This window comes from Daucus carota, chromosome 2, assembly GCF_001625215.2.
Source record: "Daucus carota subsp. sativus chromosome 2, DH1 v3.0, whole genome shotgun sequence".
In the NCBI taxonomy this organism is placed as follows: Eukaryota; Viridiplantae; Streptophyta; class Magnoliopsida; order Apiales; family Apiaceae; genus Daucus; species Daucus carota.
Window position 1 is genome coordinate 46,068,067 of NC_030382.2, and position 24,175 is coordinate 46,092,241.

Genomic DNA, 24,175 nt, shown 5'->3' on the forward strand with positions numbered 1-24,175 from the left:
GGGGGCGATGTCTCCACTAGAACCTGATCCAAATACACCTGAGAAAGTAGCTTAGCAACACTTGGCCTTGGACAGATAAATACAAGACAACATTTCTGGGAGAAACGATCTTTACTTGCAGTTATCTTCATTGTTACAGGCACCAGAGACCCTGAAGAATTTTAAAGATAGATTCATTATGCCAAGTTCTTACTGGTAGTATAAAGAATTGTCATTTGGCAATATTGGTGAGAAAAAATGACGAAATCATCAAGCATACATATATCAATCAGAGAGTTAAATATTGCTGCAACAAGAAAATTAAAATGCGTTAAAGCTTCCCCTAGTCAAGCAAGTTATACACAAACTTCAAGCTTCAGATAATGGCTTCAAAGTAGAAATGATCAAACACGTTACAGTACCCCATTCTTGATATTCATCCTTCGACAACAACAGAATTTCATAGTTAATGAATATGCTGCAGAACTGAAGATCACACAGAAATTTGGTTTAGCCAGCAACGGTAGTTCTGAAATACATCAGCCGATTGCGTAACAAGTGTAATTGACATTATGTATTCCTTGACACCAGAAAGCATGAATTTGCCAGTGGGAAATTTCAATTATGTCATGCACAAGATGTACCCAATATGTGATTAATCGAAATATATTAAGCAATAAGCTGAGTGACTAATTGTTTATTTTCATTATCTAACAGAATTTATAGCACCATTATCATAGCTTGTGCAAATAAAATATAAGAGTTTGTGCCTCCAGGGATAATAATGATTGAGTTATTTTGCTGTCACAAACAGACTTTACATCATTTTCCATGTATGATAAAATTATGGAGGAACATCAGTGTGATATAACTTGATTTTTGGAGGGGCATAATGTCAAGGAGAATATAATTGATATTGACTCAAGTTACTCTAATTGGAAGGGGCTCGAAATTGCCACAAAAATAGTGTAATCAATACATGCAGCATATGAACCACCTGAGTTTTCTCATATTCATTTTCTTAAATAAAATTATGGGTGTACACAGTGAACAAGGCTCCCGCACCCTTGAAGTTGACTTGAGAATATGGTGATTCAATATTTACCCAAATAGAAGAAATCAACTAAAACAAGCAAACAGCTTTCTATTCCACACGTAGATTAGTCACCAAACAAGATCTGTACCCCATATTCGCACAATATAGACTAAAAGAGAAACATCAAGTAATACCTATCACTAAACTCGCCAGCATTGCAATTCCCTTGAATATACCCGACAAAGCACACAGAGAGAAATAGAAAAAGGATTTTCTTATCAGTGAGAAAAAAATTACTGTAAAAGTATGCCTGTGATTACCTGGTTTGGTCGCTGTACTCTACAAGGATCTTCATCTTTTCCCCTCTTGATCTGCTGCAAATGCTTAACTTTGACCTGCAATTGTCAAACAACTCACTCTGCAAATCAGCCCACAGATGAATAATTTCTCTTGTGAACATTCTCCGCCAGGTCATTAGCCAAATTGTTTAAGTTCCATACATTTCCGATACTAATAAACAGTATTGATGGAAATATCTCATTGTAGTTTAGTAAATTGTGAACTTTATTGAGTTTGCGACAACTATAGTAGGCTCGTACAATTCTACAATGATATAGAAAAATATACAAGAAAACCAAGACAGAAGTGTACATTCAGTGATTTAATGAAATGTGAATTTAGTCATAGATCACCCTCGTCTGAGGATGAAGCTTTCTCCTAGTTCAGCAAAAAGATGTTCCAATTGTAGAATCTTACGTCAAATTCTGGATTTTCTTCAAGTACAAGTCTCATTTCCTTGGCACTTGCAGCATCTTTTCCTAGCAATAATGCAAAACCCCCTCCCCCAGCACCAACAAGCTTGTAACCAGAACAGTATTGATCAGCAAATGCAAAAAGCTTGTCAACAAATTCATTGCTGCAGAAAGGATCAAGTTCCTGATGCAACCTCCAAGCCTCCAACATTATATTTCCTATCTCATCTATGTTGCAGTTCATCAAGGAATCCCTCCCGATCTTTGCCAGCTCCGCAAGGCGCTTGATGCTGGACACAAGAAGGTTATCACGGCGGAGATAGCGAGTCACAACCTTTTGTAAGACATGGTGTGCAAGTCGAACCTAAACAAAATGTCAGAAATATGCTAAAAAGTTAACAAAATTGCTGTAGAACTTGAGAGTTACTAGTAAATAAAAATCTAACTGAGTCTAGTAATCTAAAAAAAATGTACTCACTTGTCCGGTAAATACCACTAGAAGACGTTGCTGCAACTCTTTAATAAGCTGAGGAGAAGCTGATAGGGGAGTGACCTGCAACCGTAACGGTATTCCAGGGAAACTAGTGCTAAATTTTATGCCAGGGTATAAGCCTCCAATTTGATCTTGCCATCCACCTCCTGTCCCCATTAGCTGTTCCAAAACCAAAACAAGTCTAGCAACATTGTCATTACTTTCATCCCCGTCAGTTATTTGAAGAAGCCCTTTCACGACAGCTGCAGCTAATATACTGGAAGTCCCTAAACCGCTACCACGAGGGACATTAGCCCATGTCTTAATCTTCAAGCCCACTGAAAGCAAGATCTTGTCATGGATAATGCCCGTAACCAGCAATGCCGATTTAACTAGCCGAAATGGATCATTAATTTCAAAAGGAGTCTTGATAGAAGTAAAATCTTCAACAAATACTTGATCTAAGTCTTCATCACTAATCAATATTCCAGTTGTCTTTGTTGTTTCTATGATAGTACCAATAGGGAGAGAACCTTCCAGAGTTATTGCCATGTTCAGGACGCAACCAGCACGCTCTAAGCTCCAGGGTGGGGTATCACTCCAACCACCAACAAAGTCTACGCGGACAGGTAATTCTACCTTCACCTTTTTTGTAAAGAATTCACTTAGACAGCCCGTTAAGTTGTTTTCATGATATGCTATCCCAAGATTTTTAGTGGATGTTTCCAGAAAATCTTCTGCTAAACAGAGAAGAAATTGTTAGAATATAATGATCAAGTACACAGTGTTAGTTAACTTCGTGGGTGTTGCCATGTTGCATGTTTTGAGAGGGAAAAAGTTAGCATTTAAGACACCAATATAATAGCATAGAAAAAAATAATTAATATAGCTAAACTGAAACTTGATAGCATTTATTAATATTATCCAGTTTTAGTCTTTAATATGACTATACTATGGAGCCTAAAGTATGTTCTTTATTAACTTTTTAAACAGAAAATTTCTTGATGTAATAAAATTATCATTGAACTAAGTGTTTTGGACAACTTAGCACATGTGCAAGCCAATACGCAGGGAATTTGTCCATGTGTAGAGTTAGCTGTTAAGTGGTTTCACATGTTCAAATGAGAGGAACAAGATGATTCTACTCCGTAACATATGATTAACCTCGCGAAAAGTGCACAAATTTTGGTTGAATTGGCCTCCGTCGGCCCATTTGGAATAAGTTAAAAACATTGTAGATATAATTGGGCAAGGAGATACATTTTAAAGTATTGTCAAGGCAGAGACTGCTAATAGGGCCTAGCATGGAGGCAATGTTAATAAATGTTAATTTTCAAGAGAGAGGCCTATCCACCTTCATAAGCCATGATGGAATAAGTATTTTCTATGTTACCAGGACTCGACCAAAAGTTTCCAATATGGATATGTGTCCGAGTGTTGGACTCGGCAATATTTTGAAAATTTTACATGCTTTTGTCTTAATATAACTGTCATGGTGTCCACACCCATATCCGAGGTCGAGTATCCAACACGGATACTCGAGGGAAGTGAAGAGTCGGGGTAAATTTTGTTGTGCACAATATACCAACCACACACGGCTTGGAGTCATGGATTCCGTAGAGCTTAATAGACAACTACAAAAACAGATAGCTCGCTGTGCAAAACACATAATTCACAGCTGTGTTAAAAAAGAAATAATGGTTTGGGTTCGAAGTGTTGAAATTGACAAATTTAAACTTTCATAATCTCACAACTGATTGCAAAATATATGTTTACCTTTAAAGCCATATCGTACTGCTGAAGCAGTTTCGTCAGAAACTGCAGCCCAAACTTTGTGCTCCACTTCGGTCGCCACTGATTCATTGCCACAGGCTCGGAGAAGATCAACCTGTACCTGGTATGCTCTGCTTTTGGGAAGGATCGCCGGATTTTGTGCCTGGAGATTAGGGCACATGTTGAGAAATTCTTTGCATATATTGACTCCAGAGGCTTCCTTCTGAAGAATATCTTCACACAATTGAGACAGATTCCGCCCAACTATGCCATAGCTAAGGCAAGCTTTAACAATTTCAGTTGCAATATCAGCTTGATGATTTGTGGAACCTCTGCACATTCGTGAAAAATCGATTGAACAATGCAACTCTTCCAAACTAACACGGGTTGAAACTTTCCATAGTGCAAATAAGGTATCATTGTTTCTATCACTTAAACCCATCAGCCACATAGCAACACTTAGCATCTCGATATAAGGGAGAATAGGAAATATTTTTGCATTCCACAAGCATTTTTCCTGGGTTCCTACTGAATTCCAAAGGTCTATTTCATTGATATTTAAATCATCTAATACTTTCTTCCATGGTTTCCCGCAAAAGGTTCCATCTTTTGCAAGTGAAATTTTGGGGTTATCATGGAGGCCACAGTACACGATGACCCTTCCAGCTTCAAGCAAAGGAACCTCCCACAGACAGTGGCGGTCTGGAAGCATGAATCTGAATGTATCATTGTGGAACCTACCATCTACTCCAGGGACATTAACGCCGACAACTATAGATAACGAACCAATCTGTATACCACCAGAGATCGAAGAATCATATATAAGAGAATCTTCTCCGACTGAAACACCAGCTGCAATCTTGCTAGATATAATAACAGCAGATGCAGCTATGTCTGATATTGTTGTTGCTGGAATAGAACACAAGTGCCTACGGCCAACAAGTCCTGCACCAATCCCGCTAAGATGATCCAAGACTTCACTTGAAGTTCCGAAATGCAAGAACGATAAATCATCTGAGAAGTAGGATAAAGTATTATCATATAATTAGAGGGCATATATTTGACAATCCATTATCAGAATCATAACTTTTTGCAGTATGCATGTGTACGAGTTTTGCTAAAATGTAAGAATGATATATCATCTGAGAAGTAGGATTAAAGTATTATCATATATCCATAACTTTTAGCGGTATGCACGTGTATGAGTTTTAGGTAGATAACATGTTAATTAATGGTACCACTAACATTAACAACATCATATGACAACTACATACAAGCACAATAGCTGAACATCTTGTGGTTCCCTAATCCAGTAACAAGATCTTCACCCAAGGGGCGTTGCTTTAGCCATGCATGCTTTGCTGGTACCCAAGATGCTACTATATCCTCATACAAGCTCATCTGTGCAATATAATTAAATGAGAAACATCAAAATTGCAAGAACATACACATTTAGATTTGAGCGATATGCTTGTAAATTGTTACAAAGGGATCACTAATGGTAATAAAAGAAAGAACAGCATAGAGATATAAAATTTGCAGAAGTAGAAAGGGGAAACTTACTACGCCATATATTGCAGTGAATCATATAAGATAGGATAAATCATTAGTATAAACAGACAGGTAAAAAGAATTATAATGTGCATCTCTGGTGGGCGGTAGTTCATGAAATCATTATGCCAATCGGATGCAACAATTAAACTTATAAGGTACAAAGCTTATTACATTATCTCAAGAAAAGGTTCTTCGAATACTCGCAGTTGCTCAATGAACATCACAGTTGAATAGCAATACTTCTAAAAACATATAAAAGCATAATCAACGATATAGTGAAGCAGCTTTGTAGCAAGCACAAGCAAAATTATAATACCACATAATGGGGTATCAAAGAGTATGATTTGGCTTAATCTGTCAATAAATGCTTGCCTCTTGTCTGGTCTTCAGAAGCTCGGTAATCATAGGTTGGCTAGAACATGCAATTAAAACAAGATCTGCCCATGCTTTACCTCTAACTGCTATTATTCCTGTGTCAAGCAATGTTCTACCATCACTAAGAATTGCTTGATTCTTCACAAGTTCCTCGACGCTAGGTTTCTGAAGTAAATTTTCAACTAGGCACACGGAATAGCTTTCACTGAAAGTCCCAGTTTTGGATGCCACAATTACACCATGGTTGGAAGCAATGTCAAGAGTTATCGGAACAGTAATAATGCAGGAAGTATCGTCTGGAAGAACCATGGTGAATGCATCAAAAACTGGAAGAACATCACCAGTCATAATTAATATTCCACCTGCAAATATGTGTTCAAAACAATGTTAATAATGTTAAAATACAATTATTATTATTATTATTATTATTATTATTATTATTATTATTATTTTTGTGTTAAAAAGTAACTGGGAAGTTAATATGAAAGTAACCAAAACAACTAAGTTTAGCGGTATATTATGCTGAGCCATTTCAAACAATAACTTTAAAATCTTGAAACTAATATCGTATTAATGTGCAATCTATGTATCGATACTTACTCACAATTTCAGTAGAACACAGCTAATCAGATTCTCTAGGATAAACTTGCTTTGTCTTATCTACAAATTTTATGATCTGCAACTCTTAAATTTTTAAAATCATATCAAACAAATAATTGGCATCACTAATAAGGCAAGTGTTCTGCACAACTATTAATGCTGCATCTAAAAAAGAACACCTGCCTGAGTTTGTTAGGGATGTCTCTGTGACAACTCGATAGCTACATGTCTGACTTGCTTTAGTGAAAATGAACTTGTCTGGGATAGTACTTATCTAAAGTTTCTGAGGAACAAGAATCAAATTTTCAACGTGACAAAAAATCCAGATATTAAAGTGTTAGCGAGATGATATATAGTTTAACCTTGATTTTTGAAAGCTTGCCTTGCACATGAAGATATTGCAAGTATATGGTCGAAAAGAAGGGGAACTGACCCATCCGGGTCATCTGCTGCTAAATATGGTAGTGGTAAGAAAGCTTTCCCCATCGGGTTTGCCCATGGGACCCTTTTCGAGTCACCGCCAGCATGAAGCAATAGAATGTGCTTTTTAGCCAGGAAGTTAACCATCAGCGAGGAAACTTCGTTATTGGACGTCTCATGGAGGGAAGAAGCTCCTAAAGAATTTTTATCATTTAGCTGCATACAATGAAAACATGTTCAAAAATAAGCAAAATAAGAAAGAGACCTAAACTTCTAGATTTGCGCAAGAGAAATACCTAGGTGGGAAATAAATTGATCACATGCTGAAGAGCATAGGCAAGTAAGCATACATGAAACTTTAAGATACATAGCAAGAAGTCCATAATGTTTCTTTATAAAGACATTTAACTATATAGTCATAATTAGCCTTCCCTTGCATCTCATGAGAATTCATGGCATAGCTAAAAGGTACTACATTTCAAATTTGGGTAGGAGAAGATTCCTCGGCAGATCAATATCATATCATCACAAACAAACCGCGAGGTAGCAAATTACGACTTTTATATTCAAATTACAGATCAACATGAAAGGGTTGTGCAATTAAAAATAGGATTTTCTAGTGTCTCCCATAGGCTCACTCTAACAACTATTTTTTAGTTTGATAGAGATTTTTGTGCATGCCTTCATAATTAGTGGATTAGATCCAATAAATTTTCGCCAACTAATTACAAAGTCATTGTTAGTGTGTGCCCAAAATCCGTTAAAAATAACCAAAAGTCATCCATACTAGTTCTCCAAAAGGGCTGACTCTGAACTACAATACTACCCGAAAATAGTGTCATTACAATTCAGTAAGTACAATTCGAGTAATTATCATTGGAAACAAATATCGAAAAAGGGGGGTTTGGAATTGGTACATTGGAATCGGAATTGAGTTGGTAATGACGAGCAAGGGCAAGAATGGCATTGAGAGTGGCGGCACCGGAGCCGATCCGACAAGCATGAGGATCAGGAACAACAAGAGTGAGAGTAGAAGGAGCAATACGAGCAAGACGCTTAGCGCGGGCGAGCTGCCACTCATAGAGCTGAGCTTGTTGAGGGCTAGCTGCAGTGAGAATGATTGCATCCCAAGTGGGAACCCTAGATGGATGCCTCACTGATAATCTCAGATGAAACCATGACTTTCTTAGTATTTCGCTCAGCTCTGCTTTCTCGTTTCTCTTGCCCCATTTCTTCTTATCCTCCATTTTTGTGACAGGAGCCAAAAAGAAACGGAAGCGATCACTACTTATCAGTTATCACCGACATTGTTTAATTGAAGAAACGTAAAAAAATAATGATGGCTTCGCCCGGGCTCGAACCGGGGACCGTCTGTGTGTTAGACAGACGTGATAACCAACTACACCACGAAACCGTTGTGAAGAAATGCCAAAGGTATAGTATACTATAATTGTGAACTGGCATACGCGTTTTTTTAAATAATAATAGATTGCACAGTTAGATGCTTAGAATTGAATAGAAATGTAAATCGTAAGATTATTATTTTAAGGATTGGAATCGAGTAAAAAGAATATATGAATTGGACACCCCTTATCCGATCGACTCAAATTTTTGTGAACAAACATGTGTTTGGATTGTTTCTTATATGATCGTGAACATTATTTTTTATTTGATTAGAAAACTCATATCGATTCGCCTTGGTTTAGGAAAAAGTTAAAGCTCGACTCAAGCCTTACTCATCTGTTCGCACCCCCAAGTAAATCCTCTTCTTCACTGAACAAACTTGGGACTTGGGAGCACAGTGAATATCATCGATTCCAACACGGCAACACTCCTTATCTGTAATATAATTCCAATTCCAGAAACACAAAAAGAGCTGAAAAACGTAATACAAGTCAACCACCCTCAATCGGAATTACTTGCCTGCACCAACTGGCAAAGCTATTACAATCACACCCTCTTCAAGTATTCCGTCCTGCGCAGTTTGCAACATCCTATTAGGTGAATAATGTGTTTCATTCTACGGCCGGAACTCAAGACTACTTGCTGTCTGATTTGATACAATCTACGAGAAGACACAAGCACTATAAAAGGGGGTAGATTCGCCATTGCTGGATCAACATATGCGAAGCTGCTGAACACCAAGCTAAAAAAACCCAGATGAACACTCAACCGTTGGATCTCAGACTTTAAAACTTAACACACTCATCCACATAAAACACAACTGTTCTCAAACTTCATACTTAGTTGAAAGTCATTCATGGATGGTAGTTTTTAACATGCATGAGCACAAGTCTAGCCACTTCACATCATTTCAACAACTTGATAAAGATCTAATAAAAACCACAAAAGTAAAAAACGATAGTACAGCTTTTCTTTCCCTACACAATAATAATTGACTATCAAACGGCTAGCAGACAGCACATATTGCTTGCCCAATGTCCCCTAGAACTGGATGTCTTTTCACTCATCTACCTCCTGACAGGAGATCGGCTGTTCCACAAACAAAAAGAATATATTATTAAATTAAGAATTTCAAAGACAACCACAAGCAAGAAAGAAGAAACATTACCAACTAAGTAAAGAGAGAGGAAAAGAAAATCGTAAGTTGGCATTCAAAAGAAAGACTTTCTTCTAGGAATATTGTATCTGCAATATTTACCTGCGAAATTTTTCATATTCAGGGCTCCTGTGTCTATCATAAGATGGACCGCGGTACTTGTCATATGCTGGACTACGAGGACGGCCATAATCAGGACTTACACGATGGCCATAATCGGGACTTACACGACGGCCATAATCGGGACTTGCACGACGGCCATAATCAGGACTTGCACGACGGCCATAATCGGGACTCGGACGACCTCTGCGCCCCACTGGACTTGGTGACCTCCTGTAAGGACTATCTGCATGCCTCCCATAGTTTCTTTTAGGACTATCATATCTGTCTCCTCTTTCACCATCATCCCTCAATGCATATTCAACAGATACCACCCTATCCAGTATCTTACTGAATAATGAAGAAAACAAGCTTGTTAGGTCACTTTAATGTACAACTGATATGATGTGGGTGTGTGCGTCTTAAAAAGAGCACGTGCCCATGCCCGTGTACATTTACATACCTCATGTGGGTACACTGTAAAGCTTTTGTGGCTTCCTCTTGTGTTTCAAACTGCACAAATGCAAAGTTGCGTCGAATTCTAACATTGAGAACTTTCCCATAAACATCAAAGTGTCTCTCAACATCCTGGACCCTTGTGCGTATAGGATCAAAGTTTATGACAAACAATGTTTTAGTTGGCCTCTGATTAGCTACAGATTTAGAGCCATCACGGTGCCTGCCACGTTCGCCCTGATACATTAAAAAGGAACTTATGATTCAACTTCTTTTCGAAGTACGGCGAGACTTTCTATTTTACACCAGCCTTGTATAAACAAATTAGAGCATTATAAAACATATAAAAACAGAGATAGCACAAGCTTTTAGAAACCTTAGCCCACTCCACTGACAACTTGCGCCTGTCATATCCAAATGGATAATGGTCAAGAGCACGGATGGCGTCTCTAGCATCACGCTCATCTTCAAAGTAAACAAATGCGTAGCCTGAAACAGAACCAAAGTAAGATATCATGATAAAAACTAATAACTAAACTTGGCAGCATGATCGCTTCGTTAGGTGGAATACTTTCAGCCACTTTTAAGATTCTTTCCCTCATAAGAACTACATAAGTATACAAAACCTGCAAATATGTGAACTGATGAACACTAGGATGTAGAGCCGTTGTTGCATGGTGAACTAAAAGGTGACAGGTTGGGACATTTAAATCCAAGAAATCAAGTCTAGTGGTGTCATTGTCAAGTATGCTTCACCATTTTCACAGCACGAATTCAGTAATGGAAGGCATTGCATGAAATGAATCATCAATCTCCTTATGATCAGATGCAGTGGAAAGGCATCAGATGCAGTGGAAAGGCATGATTGAATTCAGAATGCTTTATAATCATAGGTTAAAGGCATGGCATGAAGAATTGATGTATCCACCATGACTATTCTTGTTATGCAACTTTGGGGCAGAGTGCTAAGTAAGATAGAGATGATCGAGTAAATGAATGAATCTATCTGTGATTAGGAAGGAGAGCAGACAGGCAAAATGTTGGCAAGCCATGGTAAAGGATCATTTCCCTTAGTAGATGTTCCTGCGTCAAAAGAAATACTTAAAACGGAGTTCTCCTCCAAGGAAATTTTAAAACTTTGGCTGCCAACATGTTAATTCCCACCAGTATACATACATAGAAAATCAGCAGAAACGCTCATGTCTAATATTGTACAGTTTATACCTTAGCTTTGCAACAAAGCATAAATTAGTACAAGACGAGTCTATTCTCCCATAATACCACAGTGCAAATGAAAATATTTGTGTTAAAAGCTTCTCTTGCAAGCCTTATACTTTAAAAGGTCACTGCTAATAAAAAAAAAATATGGCTTTGCTGTGTGAATAAATAAAGCTAAAAAAAAGAAAAGAGAAAAAGTTATATCTATATTACAACCTCATTCCCATACATGCTCTCAATAAAGTCCGAATGATTTAGTTAACACCAATCACAAAAAGCGTGTGTATGAGAGAGGGGGGGGGGGGGGGGGGTGTTCTGACATGTGCAGCTAGAAAATATAAGAAGCAAGCTATTCAAGAAACAAAGGTAACCTCAAGGTCTAAACACAATAACTAGTGAGGAAAGAAAACAAGGTAATAATGGTCATAGTCGAGACCTTAGCCAACTAACATTACTCTGGTGATCAGTCCTAATAGCAGAGTATATGCAGAGACTGATTATTATTTGTTTAGTGTCCAACATCAATTATAAAGTTGCAATCTCGAAGATACCAAACTACTGATAAAATTATTACATATTGTTACACCAAACAATGCCTATTTAATATCAGAAAGGTAAAGTATATGAGCTCATTATTATATCATCCGATTTGCGCTATTAAAAGAGAAGCAGAGCAAATGATATGATTCAATAAAAATTTCCAATTTAACTGTTTCTTGATTCAGCTATTTATATACTTAATAAAAACAAATGTAAAAAGGGAACAGCACGAAAATATGTTTAAATTTCTTTATAAATCCAATAGCAAGAGTATTAACCACAAATATATATATTCCTTTCTATACATGTACAGACCATTCTTCAAGTCAGTACACAGAAATAGCAGACCACAGCGAACATAGTTACTATGCTTCTCCTGCAGTACAGGAACTTTTCAGAAATCACTTGCTCTCTTTCCCCAAAACATTCATGTTCATCAATAGACTATCTCCTAAGAAGATTCTATATCTTTTAACATTACCACAGTCACTTAAGAAAAATTCAACTTGCAGAATCATATAGCAGATACCACATTCCCCACAATTCTCAAGTTCATAACATCCCTATATCCCACAATGTCCATATCCATAAAACTCAACCAATTTTATCACAGGCGAATACAAGAACCCTAATATCCGAGGAATAGATACTAAACACATACAATTCCATCCACGATGCCGCATAGAAATTAGACACAGGACATATCTCGGCATTCGTTTATACAAAATAAATAACAAAAACAGTTGCTGTAAAATAATTAAAAGCCCTAGAATTCAATAAAGAGGGATAAAACAAAGATACCAGATTTCATGTCGACGCGCTCGACCCTCCCGTACTTGGAAAACAAACGCTCCAGGTCCGATTGGCGAGTTTCGTACTCGAAATTTCCGCAGAAAACAGGCCTACTCATGTTTTCCCCAATTCAAAACAATCCCCTTCATATTCAAATTTAAATCCAAAATCAACCACAGAATATAAACAAAAACAAACAAATATGCACATGATTTTATAAACATACAGAAATAAAAATAGATTCAAGAGGGGAATCATACCTTTGTTGTGCCCTTGAAATCGAAGTGACAAGTTCTGACCCTCCCTGCTTTTGATGGCTTTTTATATATGATGATAGGATGATTGTAAGCCCTAAAACAAGGGGGATAATTACACTTAAGTCCCTCGAGGTTCTACACGATTCGAAATTGATCCTCGGTAGGATTTCACTCGTTTGGGCCTTTTAAAAGATTAAATAAATCTAAACTTAAGTTTAGTTTTGTTTGGGCTAGTGGCCCATTGGGCTGCTTTGCCTCATGCTCATTTGTATTTATTTTTCATGATTGCTAAATGCAGTGATAATTTGCTTTATGCAGTGATCGCAAATTACATACATATCCCTATCTTGTTTTCTGTACAGAGTTAACTATAATTAATGTATTCTTATTTTTTGTGCTGACTGTCATCAGTACGTGGAGTATATTCATTCCTCTGTTTTACGGCTCCCATTCATATGATTCAGATTAAAAAATTTTAATTTTTTAAATAAAAGTTTAAATATCAAATTTTTATTTGGAAAAATAAAAATATATTCTTTTGGTTTTGAAATATAAGTCGTTTGATTTTTTGGCACACACTTCTAAGTCTCTTGACCCCATAGTAATCATTATTTTTAAAAAAAATTTGAATAAAAATCTATGATCATTATTATAATTAAATTTTTTTTAAAAAAATAATAATTTTTCCTATGCGATCAAAAGATTTAGAAGTGTGTGCTAAAAAGTGAAGCGACCTATATTTCAAAACAGAGAGAATATATATTAAGGAAGTCTTAAAAAACGTATCAAAAAATTATGTATACAATTGGGACGGCAGGAGTATTTTATTATGTTATTTAAAATACCTGCTAAAAATATCATATTACTCTTCTATTATTCTATAATATGCAAAATTTAAATATATAAATTATTTCTATACATTGAATTTTTTCTTCTTCTTAAAATTTGATCGGTCAAATTCATTGATTTTATTTTTATTTTATTTTTTTGATATTATTTTTTGTTTTCAAATTATAATATTAGAAACATGATATCATTTTATGTTCCCGTGTGTTAAATAGGTATGAATATTTACTTAGCAAAAAAAAAAAAATAGGTATGAATATTTATAACATTATGAAATATAATTTTAAAAATTTTTAAGATTACTTCGATGTTATTATATTATTATCTATTATAATTATAATATAGTTTTAACGATTATCTTACTTAAGTTTTATTTATGTTATTATATAATATAATTTTAATTAAACATATATGATTATGCATACTTCTGTTTAGGAATTTGTTAAATTGTTTTGTGTAGGAATATTTTGAATTGTTTTGTAAAAATATATGTATTTGATCGTAAGATAATCCCAAGAAACTCAGCAAAGTTTATAGCATTTGTGTTCAGGTTAGTTCAAGATTACTGGCCCTCCTGATTTAGCAAGAAACATTCAATACAGAGACTTATCGGATCGTGAACCATTTAATAGTGAGAAGGGTGCAGAAGTAATTACTCGTTACTGCACAAAGCAAATTTTTACTGCATTTAGCAACACCCTTATTTTTTAGGTGTATTTTCAGAAGTCGGAGATGTAAGTGTGCTCAAATGGTCTTGACAAAATTTCCAGAATTTTCAAAAACAAATATTTCTCCTGCTCTTCTAAAGTGACGTAAGTATCAAAGAAAATTTTATAAAAAAACACACTGTCAAGAAGTTACCTTTTTCGTTAAATAAAAAAAATATACTTTGTAACTGTATTAGCCTACATGTTTGTCAAAGATGATCTGGAAGGGTAAGACGTACATATGTTTATAATTTATTCCATTAGTTATTTACTCTGAAATTAATTATCATGATAAAATCACCAGTGAGTATTTGTTTGTGGTTACATGTAATCATTTCTCTATCTCAGAATGTTGGGGGTCAAAAATTATGTTCGCAATTGCAGCAATAAGATGTCCTTTTGTAGACTTGTGAGTTTGTAGTCTATTTGATTCACCTCCTTTTGATCTGCTCATTTTATTGCAATGTCCTGTCCGTCCCTGGCTCCAAACACTGATTCTTGAAAGTTGTGTGAGAACGGCAATACATTTGATTACTCAGACCATTTCCAACGGTGTTAGCTATAAATAATTGGCTATATTGAAAGGTGTTATTACGTCTGAGACGGCAGGCAATAATAAAAGATTGTTAACAGATTTGTTGGCGCGAGTTTTGACATAGTACTGACAAGAAAGAAAAGCATCAGGAGCAGGTTGACAAAGTTTTAAGGCATGAAAGGCCTTGTTCATGCATGGTAGGGGGGTGTATAAGTGTACTGACAAGAAGAGCATCCATGTATTGATCGCCACCTATATGTTTATACAAAATCAAGCACTCTCCGGCACACCAATAGTGACCCTTCTCACAAAGTTACAATCTTTCAACTGCACCACTATCAACGGCAAGTATTAGTTTTTTGTTTTTTACTCCCATTGTTTTTGGCAGTAGCAGAGCAAGCTGTGGTGCAGATTTCTGCAATATCCGCTGCAGTATACTACTAATTTGGTTTAACTTTCCGATACAAGATAATAATAAAAATAACAAGTGATAGAAAATAATTTAGTCATCATTCTCGGTTGAAGTCATAGTCATTATATGAATCCAATTGGGGATAATATTTATATGAATCCAATTGGGGATAATATAAAGTTGGGTTAACTTTAAGATGAAATGGAGGATGACATGGGTAATAATGGACAAAGCATGAAACTGGAACCACAGGCAAGCTTATAACATGACGAGTTAATTTGAGTTAGGCAGTCTTGGTATTCACTCAATATGTTACGTTTACAAATAATATAATGTGTTAGGTGCCACCCAGATTTTGAAGTTTCATCATCAAGTTGCAGTATACCAAACTCTGTAAAGCCGGTATAAAAGCTTGGTGGCCCGAATTTTCTTTTGAATCTGTCTTCCTAAAGTACACACACTACAATCATTGCAGCACCGTCTTCTTTCTAACAACTGCGATCCTCAGTTTTTCCCGTTCCAGCAAAAACAACACTCATTAATTTCTAGACTCGAGCTTAATCAACAACTGCAATCCTGAGTTTTTCCCGTTCCAGCAAAAACAACACTCATTAATTTCTGGACTCAAGCTTAATTCGTCAACCCGTATTTGATTCATAATCATGTGTTGAGCCTAACAATACCAATTTATGTATATATGTACATAAAATCCTTAAATTTATCGAATGAACCGAGATAGTTTACAAAACAAGAAGTGTGTGCATCACAATTCCACTTGAGACAGTGTAGGAGTATAACGCGATACTTGTTCTGTTATGGACTTGTATACGGAACAAGAAGTTACAAGGTAGTTCTGCAGACTGCTGAACTGTCCTAAGAACAACATAATAGAAATAGGAAATAAGTCAATAACACAGAACTAATTCTTCATTCATCAACAAGGGGAAGTAATTCATCTCTGTGTATGTAAATAACCTATCTGTTCATGTCATCATTATCGTCATTTACAAGCATATTTTGTTTGAGAATCTACAATTTTATATCAATCACAAAAGAATAATTGACAAGCCAAAATTGAGCAAAAGCTCAATTCTATATACCAAACAATCTGATGCCTATATCTGATCACCGTTCAGTTAAACTTAAATTATGATGAAGCTGATGATCTGAAGGTCCAGATTTTTTCAACCTCAACACATTGTACAACTTGCGAACTTCCTTTATTGCTGGAGAACTGACATCCTTCCAACTCAACATACTGCCTTCATCTATAGACTTGCTTTCGCTTAGCCTCTGCCCTGATTTACCCGCCCTTGCATCTCCGCTAATTTGTAAAGCAGTGATCACTGACTTCAAAGCCCTGCTAGGTGAGCTCCGGTTCATCACCATTAACTCCGCTATCTCTGCTGGACTCATCGTTGCACCTGTCTCAAATATCTCCTCCACATGAGGAAACAACTTATGATCTTTCACTCCCAAATAACTGTTAGCTAGCGTCTTAAACGCATTAAAATTACAAAGCGGAAAATAAATATGAACATCAACTCTTCCCGGCCTCAGCACCACCGGATCAATCAAATCCTTACAATTCATAGTAAACACCATAACCTTCTCATCGCCTGTACAAGAATTCACAATTCCGTCCATGAAATTCAACACGCCTGATAAGCTAACCGATGATTCTGCCGAACTGTCACTTAAAAATCGATCCAAATCCTCAACTACAATCAGCGACTTTGGTCTCGTTTGCAGCAGAAGCAATTTCAGATCCGAATCATCCGAAACCTTGGACAGATCAATATCATACACATCATAATTCAATAATTTTGCCATCGCAACAACAAAACTAGATTTTCCAGTACCAGAAGGTCCGTAAAGCAGATAACTCCGCTTCCAAACCCTACCTAACCGATGATAATACTGTTTTGACTTCAGAAACGCCTCCACATCCGACTTAATCCTGTTCTTCAGATCCAAATCCATCACCATAGTATCAATCGTAACCGGATGAGCCAACGGAACAGATCTCCACCGTTGATTCAACTCCGTATTAATGAAAAGCCTAATTTCCCTCCACCTTTGATCAATCTCATCAGAAACCGTATGAATATGCTGTAGATACGACTGCAAAACCCTCCGCTTATCCTTCTTCTTAATCTTCAGCACAAAAGTCCTCTTTCGACTTATCGAGTCAATTTCATTCTTCCAGGAAACTCTCGCCCCGAGAAACGTATCGAAAACAACCTGATTATCATCCAAACAGAGTATAATATCATTCGATTTGCTCCCGGAGAACAAATTCGTGAAATCAGAGTCTTCAATCGACGACAACGAGTTCACGTACGTCAACACCTTCCGGTAAAATTGATTCTCCTGGTGATTTTCATTAAATTCCGGTACTTTGAAGAACTGGTACACGTGGACTGCATCTTCAATACAATGTAAACATTTGTTTACAATAGAAATCAACGCGGTTCGAATCAAAAACAAGCGTAACAGTATAAATATAGCGACAATAATCAACGCGAACAACGTAAAAGAAATCATCAGGCAGAGAGGCAAAAATCAAAGATTGTTATGTTTTGTATCAAATATCATATCTGTATGTGTGTGTAAAGAGAGATATTGAGAGAGATGAGGAAGGAGGTTTAGCGAGGGAGAGATGAGTCGGGAGAGAGATAGATACAAAGATGTGTATGTATATTAGGGGTTATATATGGAAGTTGGGGGCGATGTTTCTCTGTAATACTAATTCTCCGTCATCTACAACAACTTTCCAGAGGGGTGAAGTTTCTGGGGCCCATCATAATATTTGATATTTGATCTTCAGAATTATTATTATTTTATCCTTTGTAATTTTGCAAAATCCAATCTTATTTTATTTGGTTTTTAAATCAATATACTGAGAAGCATGGGTCGTTTATGTGGCGCCTCTCAGGTCTCAGGAGGTCTTTTTTATTTTTTTAATTTTCTAAAATTTTTGGATTGAAAAATATCAAAAATACAAATTATCTTTTTTAGTTTCGGATATATTAGAAGGAAATTTCAGAAACTTCCTTTTTCAAAATACCAAAACCAAATCAGAATTTGAAACTATCATCATATTTTTGGAAAAAAGTGTATATAAAAAACAGAAGATATTTTTGATAAATCAGTCTTTTTCTCAAATATCATAAATAAAAACTGCTTTTTTTTTAGTTTTTGATATATTTGAAAAAAAAATTAAAAATTATTTTTTTCAAAATATCAAAATCAAATTAAAATTTGAAACTATCAATCATATTTTTTTTAAAAGAAATTACTGGTATGTGTGTAGTGTGTTGACGGGCCTGTGCCTGTGGTGACAGTCATGTATTTCAACTTTTTAGGCCAACTAAATTTAGGGGAGACGTGACGATTTTCTATTTTAATTTATTTGGATTTCTTCGGAAAGAAAAAAGCAACGAAAGCACTCACAATTCACAAACAGTATAGCACGAAATATATGTGTGCTATAAAACAAGAAACACAAGGATAAAAAGATGTTCTTCTTTTTTTTGAAAAAAAGGAATAAAAAGATGTTGATTGGGGCATTCTCGAATTTGACACTATAATTGTAAATAATTCAATACAATTAGATTATAGTGCATGCATTACGTTTATTATAATCTCTTACATTTATTGGGGGTTTTAATCCTCAGTATCACATGATTAATATTTGATATTATACAATTTGAATGGATATTATCAGTTCAAGTATAATATATTTTACTTTAAAATACTTTTAATGATATTCTTTTGCTATGATATTATTTTCGAATAAGTCATGATATATATATATATATAGGCTCATGATCAAATACAAACCAATCTTAAAATAAAAACTAAAAACCACTATTGAAACTCCCTAAATTACTAAAAGCACCCACCCACACTAATAACCCAGTATAGCAACCCCAGATCTGTCCGATCTTTCCTCTCCTCCATGTCTGCATCACACCTAGGTAAACGCTACCACCCACCTCACTGTCATCTTCACCAGCTCTGTTCCTCCCTCTCCCCACGATCCTCGCCGTCTCTCCATCATCACAACCCGCCATCCGCTCTTTCCCATCACAACCTCTGTCATTTCCCTTCCGCTTCAGTGATCTTTTTTCGACTATCTCTCACTCTCCCAATATCGTGAACGAATAGACTCTAAATCATGGAATATAACGTTGTTAAAGCTTCGATATACTTGTTGATATATTTACAGAAATCGATGATTCCTGCTGTACGAATTAGTGATATGCGCTTTAGAAATTAGTGATATTCTCTTGAGAATTTAGTGATTTTGTGTTGCAAAATTGGCGAAAATTTCCAGGAATTGGTGAAAATCAATGGATCTGTTCTTGTACTCGATTCTGATGCTGGTGGAGGTGAAGACGACGGAGGTGCAGGAGGTGAGGCATGTGGTGTGGTGCAGGAGGAGAAGGTGGATGGGATGGTGGAGGTGAAGTGGATGTTGGTGGTGGAGGCGAACTAGAGGGACGAGGGACGCCGGAGGTGGAGGAGGCGCACTGGAGGGACGACGGACGTGGAGAAGGCAGCAGGGGACGACGGATTGGAGTTGCCGGAAGTGGAGGTTGAGCTTGAGATGATGGAGGTGGAAGTGGGATTGTTGAAAGATTTAGTGATTTCGTGTTTATGTTTTAGTGATATTGCAGCTGGGTTTTTAGTTTGTAGAATAAGGAGGTTTGTAGTGGAGCATGACTCTATATATATATATATATTGAAATTCAGTTCTTTTGGTCCGGATCGGTCCGAACCAAATTATTTTGGTTCATAATAGAATTTAGTTCCGGTTCGGGGCACGAAAAATTGAAATTTCGTTTTTCGGTCGATTCGGTTCAGTTCGGTTTTGAACCAAACTGAACGAATGCTCACCTCTAAAAATTATTTTCCAATTTTGCATAGAATAGTTACAAATTTCACCATTAAAACTTAGCTAGCTTTTTTGAATTATCCTTAAATAAAAAATAAATAAACAATTATATGATTTTATAACTTTCTTTTTATATTGGCACTCTTTGGGGCATTAGAGAATCTCTAACGGGATCACAGTACTGATCGACTAAATTGCACTTGTAGTACATTATGTAAAATTTGCCGATCTCGTAACACATTTAATTTTGATAGGACTCGTTATATTCATTAGCTATATTTTAAATATAATATGTTATCATTATTTTCAAGTTGTTATAATTGATGCGTGGTATTTATCATGAATTCGTTGTGGTTCGACTAATATAGTCATTCACGAGAATTTGATTAAAATTATAAAGAAGAGGAGAATATCATTGAAATATAATAATTTTATAAACTATTTATATTTTTTATTTTTAACATACTAATTCATTTTTTTGGCTATAAATTTTCTACTATTAGAGATACTCTTAGCACCAACAATCATGTGAACCTAGCTCAAATAAACAAAAAGCAAACGCGCCTAACACCTTGGTCCACAACTCCACATCGACCTTCATTCCCGAATTTTGACATATTTAAATAAAAAGGAGTATAAGATGACAGATTTTTAATATAGCTACTTTAATGTAGTGACGTTTACGTACAGAATTACCACTTGTTTTGTCCTTTTAATAACTGAAATGATCTTTTTAGACGCTTAAAAGACAACACTTAGTGCTCGTTTGGTTGCCTTTTCAATACCCAGGAATTTCAACTTCCTAGGAAGTAATTATAGATGAAGTTGTTTGGTTGACAAAAGTAAGGAAAGAGCAATTTCTATGGAAGTATGAATACCCATGATTTGTAGGAAGTAATTAACCCACCCCACCCTTGATCATTGGAAATTCCCATGATTTTAAATTCCATTGTAACAACCAAACAATTTTTTTCACTTCTTATATATTTTAATTACCAGGAAATTACTACTTCTCATAGGAATTTAATTCCCGGATGCAACCAAACAAGCACTTAAACGCCCACCCACTCAATGAGGGAACTGTGTTAGTGAATTGTTTATGCATATTTAAGCCAGCTCTTTTTCTCTCTCTGCTCTCTAGCTCCCCACCAAAAGGCAATTACGCCCACTGGTGCGGTATTTTTGCCCGTTCTAGAGATGGCAAGTTTTTATAGATTTTTTGCATAATTTTCTTTCTGTTAACTGTCGTCTGCAGATCAACTTAGTATATTCTGTTTTATAAGCGCATATTATTTTTGATTTTTATAGGTATTTTAAGATGTATTAATGTATTATATATAATATTAATTTTTCATTCTACATTAAATAATATTTAATAATTATTAAAGGTGTAAATTCAGATTTGCTAAATTTAATAAGGAATTATAGTATGCTCATAACCGCACAAAAATAACATCACAGATTTTTAATTAGTTATGATTTTTGTGAATATTGAAATATCAATAAAAATCTCTTACCCAACTAAAAAAGATCGTTATTTGTGACTATTTGTAAAATCGATTTAATATCTATCAAAAAAAAAAGAAAAAAGATAAATCGATTTAATAAAGGCCGTCGTCACTTACAAAATACTTTCTTTGCAACAGGCAGAAGTACCAAAAGTTATTATTACTCCTCTGATTAAGAATGAATGGTGCGGTTAATTGTGATTAGAACAAGATGATAGGAACAAAATTAGTGTGACCGACATAAAAACGCGTTTATTACGCGTAATTGCTTAGTACACTGTTGCTGTCTACTCATGATTAGGCGCCTAGGAGCCCATGCGGTTCGCAGTATTGTTGGACATAGCTAAGGTGCCAAAAAATTTTAAAAAAAACATTTAAACAAACCACAATGCTTACCCTACTTCTGTAAAAAAAAAAAAAAAAAAAATCCTTACCCTACTTCTTTTCAGTTTTCATTTCACTCATGCCTATTCTGTTTATGCGAAATGTGTGTTTCAGAGCTTGCCAAAATTTATACAATTTCAAATTTATGCTTAGTTTATGCGGTGAAATACATCTTAATTTTGACAAGTATTTTGTAGAAATGTGCTTTTATATTTTTAACTAAAATTTATCTTATAAGAATATATTTTTTGTCATTTAAATAGGAAAAAAATATAAAAACTGGTAAAAAAATTCTTTTACAAATGAGGATATCATTTTTCAATAATCATTTTAAATAAATACTCTTTCTTTCAAATAAAATTTTGTTTTTCAAAACACGTAAATTTATGTAAACAGTAAAACGAGTTATAAATGGATCCAAACGAAGCACAGAGTAAAGTTATCTATCCTTTTAAAACTTTAAAATAATAGAAAAAGGTCCCAATTATACTCCATTTATCATGTTTAAATCCACCTTTTCTTTAACTATTTTATTATGATACTATTTAAAATGATATTTTATAATTTTAGTTACAGAATTCGTGGAATACAAATTAATTACTATGACGGCTTGTTTGTGAATTGGGATTTATTTATATATGAAAAGTGTATTTTTAATTTTTTTATTTAAAATTGGGCTCTTCCGATATTTATATAAATTGCAAATAAATTTTCTAACAAAATAGAGGAATAGGAGGGTCGGTTGAAAACTAGTCTATCATTAGATCCCATGACGTTATCAAAATCGAAATGCATTTCTGGAAACTTGGGTCTGGCTCTCTGAAACGTGTATAATAGGCACCTTCTGTATAACAAACGGTTTTCCGGTTGCGGATTCATCCGTTAAAATTTATTATAATTTTAGCATTTTTAACTATTGAACGGATATAATTTTAATACGTTTTATCATTGGACGAGTAAGATACTCATTCCAATCATTTAGCTAAGAAAACTAAGAAACAAATACATAATTATTTTACTCGTCCATCGAATAGAACTGTGAATATATAAAAAAACTCACAAAACATTTATAAACAAAAATGAAGTTGTTGATATAAAAAAAAATCATTCGATATGTCGGGCTCTGCCACTCCCATTAACTCAGTATTAATATGATATTGGATTTGATTTTGGGCTTCTTCCAAAAAGTCTCGTACTAATGGAGTTGTATATCTGTCTTTTTTATGAATTTATCTTTATGATGTGAAATTTGAATTTTCGATGTGGGATTTCAGTTGACACCCGCTCAACAATCTCACCTTAATCCAAGAATCACCAATTTTATAACACTTATACCACCTATCTCTCCTAACCCAAAAATCATGCTTATACCGCTTATCATCAATCTTGTAATTCTTATACCGTCATTCCACTTTAGTCGAGAAGATTTTCGACACAAGTCGTCGAAGACCTATTATCACAAGTTTTGGACATGCCCCCTGACCACATTAGTCGGAAGATTTTCGACACAAGTCGTCCAAGACCTACCATCACAATTTTTAAAGAACCTCAACATCACACGGTGCATTCCAAAACTCCAAGATCAACTTCTTAACCATCAGTTTTGATATCACTTATTGGATCGCTCAACACACATTAACTCCACATTTAATAAATGATAATGGCCCCCCGCATTCACATCAACTGCACCAATCAGAGTAGGCCATTTTTATAAAATTTAGTGATTATTGTGTGCCCTTGGGCACACATTAGAAAGACCGTATTTATAAAGTAGTTTAGCTGTTTAGAATCAAGACAAATTCTTTTCATCCGATGTTGGACTTCGGTTGACACCCGCACAACAAACATGCGGGCACTAAATTGTTTAGAGCTACTTTTAGATTAGAGATTAATTAAGAAATTCTTGAATTTCTTGGATGCTCTCGGACGTACTTAAATAATCAATTAATCATTATAATAATATTACGAGTAAGATTTTAATTTTTTCTTGTCAAAAA

General features: G+C 35.3%; 3 protein-coding genes and 1 non-coding gene across 6 annotated transcripts; all 4 read right to left on the reverse strand.

Annotated features, from left to right (window-relative positions):
• Positions 1-1,538: 1,538 nt before the first annotated feature.
• LOC108209637 (bifunctional fucokinase/fucose pyrophosphorylase) lies at positions 1,539-8,302 on the reverse strand. Of its 3 annotated transcripts, XM_017380646.2 has the most exons (7): positions 7,879-8,302; positions 6,904-7,177; positions 5,939-6,303; positions 5,287-5,413; positions 4,016-5,026; positions 2,246-2,976; positions 1,539-2,131 (listed from the first exon to the last, which is right to left on the reverse strand). In XM_017380646.2, the coding sequence occupies exons 1-7, from the start codon at positions 8,206-8,208 to the stop codon at positions 1,733-1,735; spliced, it is 3,237 nt and encodes a 1,078-aa protein (XP_017236135.1). In that variant the 5' UTR covers positions 8,209-8,302; the 3' UTR covers positions 1,539-1,732. The 3 variants fall into 3 exon arrangements, with proteins under 3 accessions (XP_017236135.1, XP_017236136.2, XP_063943884.1); XM_017380647.2 differs by lacking the exons at positions 6,904-7,177; positions 7,879-8,302 and adding an exon at positions 6,725-6,824; XM_064087814.1 differs by lacking the exons at positions 6,904-7,177; positions 7,879-8,302 and adding an exon at positions 6,542-6,687.
• On the reverse strand, positions 8,302-8,375 carry TRNAV-AAC (transfer RNA valine (anticodon AAC)). The gene has a single exon. It is a non-coding gene; the product is annotated as a tRNA-Val (tRNA).
• Positions 8,376-9,175: 800 nt separating this feature from the next.
• On the reverse strand, positions 9,176-13,011 carry LOC108209660 (serine/arginine-rich splicing factor RS31). The gene is made up of 6 exons (XM_017380693.2): positions 12,887-13,011; positions 12,636-12,769; positions 10,453-10,565; positions 10,084-10,313; positions 9,624-9,971; positions 9,176-9,454 (listed from the first exon to the last, which is right to left on the reverse strand). The coding sequence occupies exons 2-6, from the start codon at positions 12,742-12,744 to the stop codon at positions 9,433-9,435; spliced, it is 822 nt and encodes a 273-aa protein (XP_017236182.1). The 5' UTR covers positions 12,745-12,769; positions 12,887-13,011; the 3' UTR covers positions 9,176-9,432.
• Positions 13,012-16,292: 3,281 nt separating this feature from the next.
• On the reverse strand, positions 16,293-18,222 carry LOC108205580 (AAA-ATPase At2g46620). The gene has a single exon (XM_017375529.2). The coding sequence runs from the start codon at positions 17,928-17,930 to the stop codon at positions 16,509-16,511; it is 1,422 nt and encodes a 473-aa protein (XP_017231018.1). The 5' UTR covers positions 17,931-18,222; the 3' UTR covers positions 16,293-16,508.
• Between the last annotated feature and the right edge of the window lie 5,953 nt (positions 18,223-24,175).